At 40.7% G+C, this 12,092-nt stretch overlaps 1 protein-coding gene across 6 annotated transcripts in view; it reads right to left on the reverse strand.

The window, feature by feature from the left end:
* Nucleotides 1–5,610: 5,610 nt before the first annotated feature.
* bicd1a (bicaudal D homolog 1a) overlaps nucleotides 5,611–12,092 on the reverse strand; it is a 27,017-nt gene continuing 20,535 nt past the window's right edge. For 2 of the 6 annotated variants that reach the window (XM_020603011.1, XM_020603010.1), the window contains exons 7-10: nucleotides 11,050–11,201; nucleotides 10,723–10,933; nucleotides 8,719–8,794; nucleotides 7,672–7,753 (exon numbers count right to left, since the gene is read on the reverse strand). In XM_020603011.1, the coding sequence (XP_020458667.1) occupies nucleotides 8,747–8,794; nucleotides 10,723–10,933; nucleotides 11,050–11,201 (411 nt within the window). In that variant the 3' untranslated portion in view covers nucleotides 7,672–7,753; nucleotides 8,719–8,746. Of the gene's footprint in view, nucleotides 7,754–8,718; nucleotides 10,934–11,049; nucleotides 11,202–12,092 lie in introns of those variants that run through there. The other 4 variants (XM_020603008.1, XM_020603007.1, XM_020603009.1 and 1 more) reach the window with 3 other exon arrangements.

Below are 12,092 nucleotides of genomic sequence, written 5' to 3' on the forward strand. Positions count from 1 at the left end.
TGATGGTAAGATGATGTCATGGGGTAGGACTGGATAAGTCTGACTTCTTCCTACTCCATTCAAGCATGTACTAGGTATAAGCAAATTGATATTGGATTGTGTGTAAAAATGTGTGTTGTTATATCAACTGTTTTATATGCTTGAAAGAATAAATAAATCAAATCAAATAAATCAAATAAATAAAAAATTAAAGATGGGCTGGAGATTGAAACTGGCCGGTTTTTAGTTTGATTGACCATCATAAATCAGTCTGGGTTATCCAGTTCTGTGCCGGTCAAATTTACAGGCCTCGATGGTTGGCCAAGAAAATTGCAGTGTATCTCTAGCTGAAATTTTATTAATTGAGAGCTTCGCTTGAAACATAGGGATCTGAATTCTTCTCCTCCTCATGTCCGGCTCAAAGTGCAAAGAACAAACTGAACAGGATACTGTAGGAACACATAGCTAACAACATGAACTGTTAATAAAATAAAAAATAAATAAAATTAACAAATGTAATCCCAGAGGCACAGTTCAAGTAAAACTGCATAAATAATACCATACTAAATAAACATTTTAACTGTAACTTCAAGGATAATTTAATTAAGGCTGCCAGGGTTTTAAAGTCTTCTTTTTGTCTCACATTTTTTTGTCTTTCACTAGCAAAAAAATGCCCCAAACAGACCAAGAGCATACTGTATGAAATTCTCCCAGTGGATCATGATGATGAGTTACACTCGTACTTGGTATTAATTCAAACTTTTAGTGGACACAAGGTTGATTAGAGTGAACAACAATAAAAAAAAAACTAAAGTTACGAGCATGAATGCAATACAATGATCACAAAGATGCAAACAAAGCGCTGTGCAGCTGAGTAAAACGGCAGAATCGGATGATAATTCTCAGCACTACAAGCAGCACCTCGAACATTACAGTCTCATTTCGCTCATTGTCTATATAAAATATCAAATGATGCTGCTTTAATGAAACAATTTGACCGCCTTATACCAGAAGCTATGATTTACACTGGGCATGAACTACTAAGACAGGGCAGCTTATACAGTGGTACAGCAATGCACGGCACATAAAAAGAAATCAACTTTAAGCCATCATGAACTGAGCTGCACAAGTGAAACACTGTTGCCTGAAGTGAGTTAAAGCCAGTGAAGGACAGTGACTGGGTTCAGTTCAGGCTGAATGGGCGTCAGTACAGCAAAACAATAGCAGCAACAGTAGGTCAGCGGGCCACACAGCTTCTGATTCATACAGTCCCACCGCTTCTAGCTTAGCAGACAGAAAACTTGTTGGACAGACAGCTCCTTTGTTGGACACAGCTGTCCTCAGACTAACACCAGCTCACATCTATATGCCCCGAAGCTATTTGGACTTAAAGCACTGACATTTTATTCTTCATGCAAGTTATCTTAAAGCAGATACTTGGGCACTGGGGTGTGATGTTTATGAAGCAATGACATTATAATATATGTCAAAGAAAACATTATTTTCTGCTCACTGCAAACACAACACAAAGGAGAGCGGCACAGGAAGATAGTCTAGTGTTAATATATATTGCACATTTGTACAACCAAACTCGGTTACACGAGAGCTGACAGGATAACAAATTAGAGACGTTTACACTGAATGATGATCCACTATGAAAAGACAACAGACCTAGAGACTTGATGACCTAGCCCAGATACCCAGGAAGACTGAGTCAAAGCAGACAAAAATTGACTTAAAGGCCAAAGTTAGACCACTCCAGTGCTGCTTCTCCACTGAAGCTCTGTGGTCCAAGAAGTGCAGGATTTATCATTTGGACAGAAACAAAGAAAGTCAAATGTAAGAAATGACTGCTTAATTGTGCCAGGGAAAATCAATGTAGCTTTGCTTAGCGCTTTCACTTATAATAATCACCTTTAATGGGCCAAGCATGTTACACACACAAGGAATTTGTTTCCGGTACTGAACCAAGGCAGCCATCTGCGGCACCAACTCAACCAATGGCTCTAACCATTGGGGCAACGGGGGGTTCAGTGTCTTGCCCAAGGACACTTTGACATGTGGACTGTAGTCACCGTGATTCGAACCTCCAACCCTCCGGTTGGGAGATGACTGCTCTACCCACTGAACCACAGCCGCCCCCCACACTTTCTGAATCACATAATGTTCATGTAACTTGTTTTGCTTTTACAGAAATGATGAGAGGCCAGTTTTGTAATCAATCACTGGGATGAAAAGAGGAAAGCTTTGAGTCCATCTATGATGAAAGCACAAATCCTGTGAAGTCTCTGAAGCATTTTAATAGCATTAAATAATCACAGTTATTGGACTAAAGTTTCACAGTGACCAGATAAATGTCATTAAAGCTCAGATCCTTGATTCAGTACAGCAGCTTTCTTATTATGTTGCGGTCAAAGCAGATGTGTTCGAAGCATAAGGTATTCTATACAGTACTGTATTATCAAAAAAGTTGAGTTTGTGCAATACAAGGGGCAGATGATGCAGACAATCTTGCTCCAGTGTTGCAGCAGGCAGTGATTCACTGACCGACACATCTAGGTCTTCTGGTATTTACCTGACTTTCTGGTTCACAGTTTATTACCTGCATACCAGTGTGACCGGGGCTGACCACTAACACACTGTGCCTTATCAGCTGAGGCCACTGAGACTGATCCTAAGAATTCACATCGAACTCCAAGTACACTATAGTAAATCTTATCTGCATGTTTGCACAAGCACTCTGCAGATTTTGCAAGATTACACGAAGCCCACGCCAACGCCTCCTGTCTTAGTGGTTCATGCCCAGGCAGTTCACACTGCAGGTGTACTGCCATGTATTTAGATCCTTGTTTTCTGAGAGATATAGACAGGCTGGAGGTCTGCAAAGACCCATCTGTGAGCCTGCAGCAGACATGTTGTTAATCATATTCTAAAACTCAGCCTGAGATGTGGAATGTTGCAGAACTTTTCTTGGCAAAGACTCTTGACCTGCGCAGATCCTGAGCAGACCAAGTTTTGAGACTTCCTGTTTTCCAGAATATAAAGGTGCCCTCCAGCATGTAGACGGTTACACAACAGGCTGAGGCTTGCCATTAAAACCTTCATATCTGCTGAGCAGCTATTTAGTCAGCAGTGGCATGTCAACAATGGCTGCGATGTACTGTAGGTGTGTTACAGCCTGGCCATTCCAAGCTTTCCCAACAAGACTGACATCTGAAGGCTACACTGAGTCACCATGAAACCAGGTGAAGGCTTTACTGGGCATGAATTCTTCAGAGGTTTACTCCATGATAGAGCTCTGCTGGAGGGTGCACCAGTGAGCTTACAGAGGACTTCTGTAATAAGTGGGCAAAATCAGTCCAGAAAGAAGGTGCACTGATTTTAAAAAGCAAAGAAACTAATATCTTGCACTAATAATGGGTTGGCATAGTTGTTTTTGTCAAGAAAATGGCTTCCCAGCATTGCTTCACAACTCACCTGCTTCCTCTGCCTCCGCAGCTTCCAGACGTCGGTCTTTCTTGCGAAAGGCGACTCTGTTAAAGCTGTCCATTTTTTTATGGGACACTGGATCCTCCGGCATTGGAACAGTTAGTCTCCTTAAGCGAAACTAAATAACTGTGAGCAGTTTACAAAACCGGATCCTTGCCTTGAACTCAGCACCGCGTCCACCCGCAGCGGCAGCCCGCGCGCACCTCTAGGAAATCTGACCCGTGCAGGTAAACGAGTAGCATCAAACCACTAAAGACACACATGTGACAGTCAGATAACCACCACCTACTAATCCTACACTGTCACTTTGATTTTGGTGTTTCCCCAAGCCCCGCCTTTCTCATTCCGGTGCGTTCTGACCGTCTCCACCCACACAGCAGGGTACAGGCGCGCACACACGTACACACACAAAAGAAAATAAGGTGTCACTGTGACAGTGTAGTGGATAGCAATAAAACAAGGCTCCAGAGGTGATATGTAATAGAACAGTATGTAGTTCATATAGATATTATTTGGGTTAGTTGTGTAAGGATGTAAGGCTGAGCTAAGTGTGTACGGAAGCTTGATCTGTTTCTCTTCTCTTGCTCAAGCAGGAATATCTTGGGCTGTGTCCCCCTTGTTTAGCCTATGGGTCAACATCCTGAGTGACTTCGTCCTCAGGCCTTATGTGAACTGTTCGTGTGCTCTGTTCAGGTTTAGAAAAAGGAAATGTGCGCTAGGTCAATGTGACCTAGAAGTTCAGGTACTGGACATTTCTAGATAGTGCTCGGAAGCAGGGGTGTGTGGGTAGCTGGCATGGGACCGCGTCTTCATGGCTCCGGCCATGGAGGGCTGTGTGAGTATGAGCAGATAAAAAGCTGGGTTAGAAGAGAAGAAGGGAGAGAGAGGATGACAGTGCTATTGGGACAGTAAACCGTGTACTTTGTGGGGACGCTGAATTAAGACTGACAACTGACTGTGGGCTGACGAAGACTGACTGACTCTGTGACAACTCTCATGTAATACTGTATCTATTCCATTACAGGAGCAGTGAATCTGTTCTCTGTTTCCCTAACTACCAGATTATCTGTTTAAATACTACTCTATTCAGAATAATTGTAATATTAAATGATCCTTTAAATTGGGATGGTTTGTCTGAATTAATTTAGTCGGCATCACACTCTAGCCACGACAAAGTCAGTTTTGCAACTTACCAAACAAGTAGTTTTCAGTAGTGAAAGAAGAAGGCTACTCATATATTATCATAAAAGAGTAAAGTATCAAAACCAAAAGTGTTCCTTATGCAGGCAGACTCCTTTCAGGGTTATATGATTTTTAAAATTAGCTTTTTTAGTTTTTAATTTTTAAATGAATAGTTAATGTTGTATTTTGTCAGTATATAGCCTCAAGGTACTTTGCACATGACTGGTTAATGTAATAATCATGAACCGCACCATGTCTTGTCATGATTCGGTTCCGCTGCTTCCCGTACGGCTTTTATTTTAACGTTACTTCCTGTTTTTGTTTTCACCTTAGTTTCGGTCTTTTTACGTTCTTCATCACTCACATTAGTTTCACCTGCACCTTATTGTTTACACCTCTATTTAGGCAGTGTCCTCCCACCAGGACATTGTTCTAGACCCCAGCTCTGACTTTCCAGCATTCATTTCGGTTTTGGTATTTTTGTGTTTCTGACCCGGACTGTTACCTTGGATTATTCTGTTCTGCCTTGCCCTCTTATTTCGGACTGCTTCACTGTATGGGCTTAACTTATCTTTGGACAACGCGTTTTGGATTCCCCTGGATGTATGTGTTTGCTGGCTCTGATCTCGGACTGTTATACCGACCGTGGGTTTTGTGTTTCCACCGTGCGTTGTATGGTTTTTTTGTTACGTTAGTTCTCTTATTAAAGAGACGGGTTTTGTTCATTACTTCCTCGTCTGGCCATTTAATCAGTTCACCTAACACTTTTCGGCTGCATCCGTTTCTGACATGTTTGTGTTCTTAAATTTCCAATTTGAAGAATAATAATTAAAAGTTTGAGAAATCCACGGTGTTTCTTTCTGAATTGTAGTGAAGTATAACATACTCTAGCACCTCAACACTGACATTAAGATGATAAAGAAACAGACACAAACATGAAGTCGCATACAAATCCAAGTACATGTCTTTTATTTACTTATGAAACCAGTTAAATACTTTTAAATGGAGAAGAAACTGTTAAACCCACTGCAGCATGGCATACAGCTACTGTTCTTTTTAAACCAGGTTTTCCTTTGACTGGATTAATCTCTCTCCATCCACTGCTATGCTGTGCAAACAAACCAGAGAATTAGCTCACCAGTGAACCTGCTGGGGTTCACAAACATTTCCATCACTCTGTAGCTGCAAAGGAAACAATCCAGACTGTTAAAAAAAGATAAATCCAACAAATGCAGAGAGAGAGAGAGAGATCAGGAGTCCAATCCTTCTTCTCAGTTACAGAAGAAATGCTTTCATCTGTCATTACAACACTATGCTGGCTAAGTAGATTAATCATTTCATATCCATGTGGCAAAATGCAGAAAGGGAAATGTTAACATTAAAGACATTGTGAGGTTATAAAGATAAGATGGAACTTCAGTTATGCAGTGAATGTTGCATCATTTGCACAGTTTACATACTGTACATCCCTCAGTCAGACTCAGCCCCTTTTCATCAGCGAATAAAACAATGTGTTAACATTGTGTTACTGCAAAAAATAAAATAAGACAAGCAAAAAAAAACATAGTGCTGTAACTATACAGTCAGTGGCTGTAAATGCCACTTTTTAAAAAGAAAGTCAGGGAGACTCCCGCCGTCTTCTCTTGTCATCCTGCTGGTTAGTTCACGGTGACAGAAATGGTTGGAAGACAATGTAAACCATATCACTATCAGCCTACGACCATGCTACTGTATTGCTGTAATGCATAGTGCATAATTGTGCTTGGACAGTGCAGAATACTGCTTGGAGGAAGTATGTGAAGGCTACTCAACAAGGAGATGTTACAATGACAGGCAAGTATCCTGGAATACTGAACATGTCACTTTGTTGTAGTCTGGGCAACTCGGGGTGATAACAGTTTTCTTGAGCTGTGACCAGTACAGTGAAGGGGACCACAGAGAGGACTGAGAATACTCGATGCTGAGAATACAACGTTGACGTTAACGCAAGAAGAGGCACACCTTTGGGGAATCCTCCATCCTTAACTAAATTTAAAAATAATAGGGTCAGTTCATTCCACAGTCACTTAAACCTGTGCAATTCAAAAGGCAAAAAACCCGGGTCAACAGCCCTAGTCTTGACCTCACACACTCAGCCTCTCATCTATCCCAGTCTCTGAAGAGATCTGAGCTAACAGACACAACCATGTCACCAGAGACTGTTGTAAAGAATGGTGAAAAGTAAAACAAAGTAGAAAATAGTCTTTATGAAATCCAGCTATCACCACCACATGACACAATTTTTTTGTAATATGTTTCCCTTCATTCCCTGATGCAACATCAAACTCAGTGTACCCCTGTGTAAAATGGCCTATACTGACTGATTAGTATATATGCAAGATCTAACTTTTTAAATGTGATGTTAGGCAAGTTTTAATCCTCCTTAAGTAATTTTAACAATGAAAAAGTTCTTCTTTTGGTTGTGCTGCTTTTCTTTTGTTGAAAAGAATTGGCTGCACACATTAATGAATGCACCAAGTTGTACGTGATCACTGAACGCATCTTGATTGAAGAATGACTGACAAACAGAAAACATCCAAGTAATAAATATCTCAGAAAGTTGTCACAAATTAATATGTAAATAAATATTAAACAAAATATCAATAAATACTAGCAGGAATAAGGGAAGAGATTCCCATGATTTGCGCCTCAGTCCAGGATAGAATGTCACTTGTAGAGAAGATAAGAGCGTCCTGCTCTTCTTCTTCCTGCGACCCAGGTAACCAGGAGGCCTACTGGGGCTGGGCCATGTAGCACTTGAGGGAGGGGCGAGGGTATTAAGGTGAGGGGTCGGGGAGTTAGGGGGACAGAGTCCAGTAAGCACCAGGTTTAACTCCTTGGTCTGGGGGTGTTAAAGTGATGGAACCCCCTTGCAGAATGTCTCTGTTACTGCTTGACTTTTAAGAGAGTGAAGCCAGGCTCCGGACCGGAGCAGGGTTAGGGTTAGGTTCCAGGTGGGTGCAGTTGCTGGGCCAGACAGTTACGAGGGTCGCAGGGGTAGAGAAGGCTACCGTTGCCAGACAGGACTGCGTGGTGTTCGTGGAGGTCAGCCACAAATTTACGACTGTAAACATGCAGAAACATAGGAGAGAAGAATAAATAAGATTAAGTGGAAAAGATGGGCAAGTTACAGCCTATAGAGGAGGGCGAAATAGTTGTTGGAAGAATTAGGTTATACCAAACAAACAAAAATGCAACCTGTGACAAAGGCAAGAAGCCTGATGTGGCTTACTTAAAGGAAACGTTAGAGAGTTTGGGATACCTGATTTGCTTTTTTGCTAACTGTTAGATGAGAAAAGCCAAGAGAAGGGCTGCTCATATTTCAAGTGAGAACATCTACAGAACAAAATATGGTCAGAGAAAATACTTGTTGCCCCAGTCTGCTGGTAAACACAAACTTTAGCCTGCTAACCACATGTAAGACTCTTTGAAGTGTTCACTGTAAGCTAACAGATCATCCTCACACTGGATATTTGTCTGCGGTCTACTATGGGTGCTAATTATAGCTGCTGGCCTACTGACATAGATTTGTGTAACCATTTCATTGTCGATGTAATCAAATCTGTCAGTTTCCTGCTATGGCAAACCAGAATGTCAGCAAAAAATACAGCTGCATAATCCAAAGGTAATCCTGAACTTCTGCACTTAATTGTTACTAATGTCAAACTTTAAATTCACATATATGAAATGGCAGCTAGTATTACATACTGTATATACATTAACAGCATGTAAATAAAAATGCCATGCAAAATTGTGCATGCAATGTGAAAAACATCCCCTTCGCCCAAAGAGAAGTGCTGATTATTTACTGCATGTAACACCAGGCTTTCAGCCATAAACTGTTCATTAAGTAGCTAATGCAAAGTGTAAAACCTAAGAACATACAGGGTCATTTATCTTGTACAGATGCAGATGTGCTACTGTCAAAAGATTTGATAGATAGATAGAGAGATGGATGGATGAATGGATGGATGGATGGATGAAGACGCTATGCTGATCCTACTACTACCGGGTTCTACAGCTTGTTACCTGCGGGTTAGGGATGCTCTCCCTCGCCTTAGTTGTGGGGAGAGTGACGGTACTGAGGCAGCAGGCTGCTGACAATCTACAAGAAACTGATAAATTAGACAGATATACAGAGTGGTGACACCCAGGGTTAGACAACAAGACAGAAAAAGCAGGGACGACAAGACGGGGAAGACGCTATGCGGTCAGAGACAAAGACACTGACTACTTACTGGCTGATAGGGTAGCGTTGGTTTTCATAATATACCAACAGTATGATCATCATCGTTACAGAGGTATCACTAGAGCATCATACTATTATTATTTTTAAAAATGACTAGTAATCACTCTGGCCTAGTTTTATTTGTTTGTGTTTATCTCAGATAGATGATGTGATTTCTCAGTGATGTAAATGAATGACGTTGTGTGAGAGAAGCGAGCACAACAAGGGCAATATGAGAGAAAGAGCAGAGCAAATGCATATATGTGAAATGAGACTGGGTATGACCTTACTGATGACTTCTACTGCGTGTCAATAAAATGCTTGCATGTGATGAGTCTAACACAAAATGTAAACCAGTTTTATCTGACCACACTGTCAAGACCAGCCTCTGCGCAGCTGTTCAGTCAGCACTGGGGGTGGCACACACACACACACACACACACACTGAATACTGCCCTACAGCACACAGAGAGGACAGATGCAGTGGGATTAATGCTGAACAATCCAATCCTGCTCAACTCCAACTCACATGCTACTATTTACTAAGTCAATATTGTCAGTTATCGTTTTCAATGTTTTACCTACTTCTATGAAGCCGTGTTCCATTAAAATTTTGTTTAACTTGGTTAATGATATATCTGATTATCTCAGGTGGGAAGAAGGAGAAAGAACAAAGGTCAAACAGCATTCGACAAGGAAGAGATTATTGAAACATGATCAGCCACTGCCATCTAGTGGTAACAACTGGCATTACAGTGAGCGAGTGTTGCCAGGGACTAGCTGTTAGATGGATTAGTTGTAGGGTAAGAAGTGAACTGAGCAGAGGAGCAATCAAAGACAAGGTTGAGGCATAAAGAGGAAGTGTGGCTGGTTTCCATCCTACTCTAAGCAACTCATTAATAGTTTAACACACTTTATCCTGTCAAATGTGTTTGACAGATATGACAAAATAAGGCATGCACCAATAAACTGGATGAACATCCATTTTACAACACAAAATAATTGAGAAAAACATAATAAGATGAATAAAACTGGATACATTTTAATAAATATGTAAATAAAAATCTAACATGTACAGTAATCTACCGAGTCAGCCACCAGGTAAATCACTGTATGCAGAAGCTAACACTGCAGCTATGTTTAGTTTGCTTTTCACTTTGGCACACTTCCCAGTATTGTCAGAGAGCGATACATGATGTAACATGTTAAGGTATCTGCTATGCAGAAGCCAGGGAAAATGGCCTGTTATCAAATTTGTAGGGGTATTCATTAGAAAATGCTATGCAGTCTGCTTTTCAGTCAGCCTTAACAACAGTAAAATAGTCTGCTTAGTGTTGTTTTGGGGACAGAGACGACTACGAGCTCCTTCTTCCTGAGACTTGCTGCATGTTCACACCATAACCATGTGAAACCAGTCTTTCCTCATTTAGGGATCTAATCCTGAGGCTTCTGAACTGTGTATTTCCAAACCTATGCTGAAGGTTTGGAAATACCGAGGCAGGGCTAATGCATACTGAACTTGTAACATGGGGCCAGTAGATCTATTGTGTCTTGTCTTGTATAAATGCACAGTTTGAACTCTAAGGTTAGCCACACACTGTGGGCTCATTGTGAGACAAATTCTGGTACCCAATCAGGCAGAGTTGACACTGAGGTCTGGATTGTTTCAACAAGTGTGTCTGGAATCCACGCAGACATAGACAGGCAGTTAGCTCTACAGGGGAGGACCACTGAGGGTGTTCAGCATGCAGGTGGTGGATGAAGCAGTGACCTGGAGGAGCTGTGACAGCATCTCTGCCACTTACTTTGGGCGGGCTGCTTTTTATCTTGGGAACTTTAGCGCTACGGCCACGATGGATCTGCTCATGGTCAAACTCTAAATCCTCCAAGCGTTGGGTCAAGGCTAGCTTCTGTTGGATAGCCATACGGAGGAGGGAGTTCAAAGTCTTCTTCTCATCTTCTGCTGCCGCCAGCTGTCTCTGCATTTCATCCAACTGGATGACATATTCATCACATCTACAGAAAGAAAGATAAATGGACAGATTTTTGTTTAGACACAATTCACTGTTCACATTAACACAAAGAAAATCATTCACATGTTAGTGGCTTCACATTTCTAGACACCCTCTCACCTTGTGGCGAACATAGCCCTGAGGGAGGAGAAGGTGGCGGCATCTTCTTTCAGAGCCTTCAGCTCATTCCTCAGCTTCATCATGGTCTCTGTCACCATAGTCTTTTCATTCTCATACTTGCTCTTCAAATTTGCCAGCGCAATCTCTGCTGTCTGCAGAAGAGGACATTTTTTTAAATTAATTTTATTATTTTTATTTATTTATTTATTAATTCCAAGCATATAATAAAACAGATAAGGGAAAAGAAATCATAATCAATATATACCTCAAAACAACCAGAGAAAACCCAAAAAAGAAAAGAGGAAAAAAAATGTCTCATGATGATAAATGATCATTACATGCTTGCAAAGGAGTAGAAAGAAGTAATACTTATCTAGTTCTACCCCTGATAATCCAAACTATGATTAACCCAACTCAAGTGTTAAGCTAAACAGCTACACTGGTTAAATTCCCGCGGCCCCGAATCACTGCATTCCTTCTAACCAGAAATCACAATTACAGAATTAATAACCAAATTACATGCAATAAATTATTCATATCCCACCCATAAATATACCAATAATATCATGATAATATCATTACACTTCCTGTATCCAATACCCAGCTATGCAGACCTTTTTATATTTGTTCTTAAATTGTTTTACACTTGTACATTGTTTTAAATCATCACCCAATCTATTCCATAATTTTACACCACTCACAGATATACAAAAACTTTTCCTAGTTGTACGTATGGCCTGAGTTTTTAAATTTAAGTGGCCCCTCAATCCATAACCACCCTCTCGATCACCAAACAAACCCCGAATACCACTTGGCACCAAATTATATCTAACTTTATACATAAATACAGCAGATTTATATTTTACTAAATCAAAAAATTTTTAAAATCCTGAATGTGCAAATGATGAATTCGTATGATCCCTGTAACCAAGTCCATGAACAATTCTAATGGCCCGTTTTTGCAATATAAATAATGGCCATAATGCACTTTTATATGTATTACCCCAACACTCAACACAATAGTCCAAATAAGGTACAAACAT

Source organism: Monopterus albus, unplaced genomic scaffold, assembly GCF_001952655.1.
Source record: "Monopterus albus unplaced genomic scaffold, M_albus_1.0 scaffold59.1, whole genome shotgun sequence".
NCBI lineage: Eukaryota > Metazoa > Chordata > Actinopteri > Synbranchiformes > Synbranchidae > Monopterus > Monopterus albus.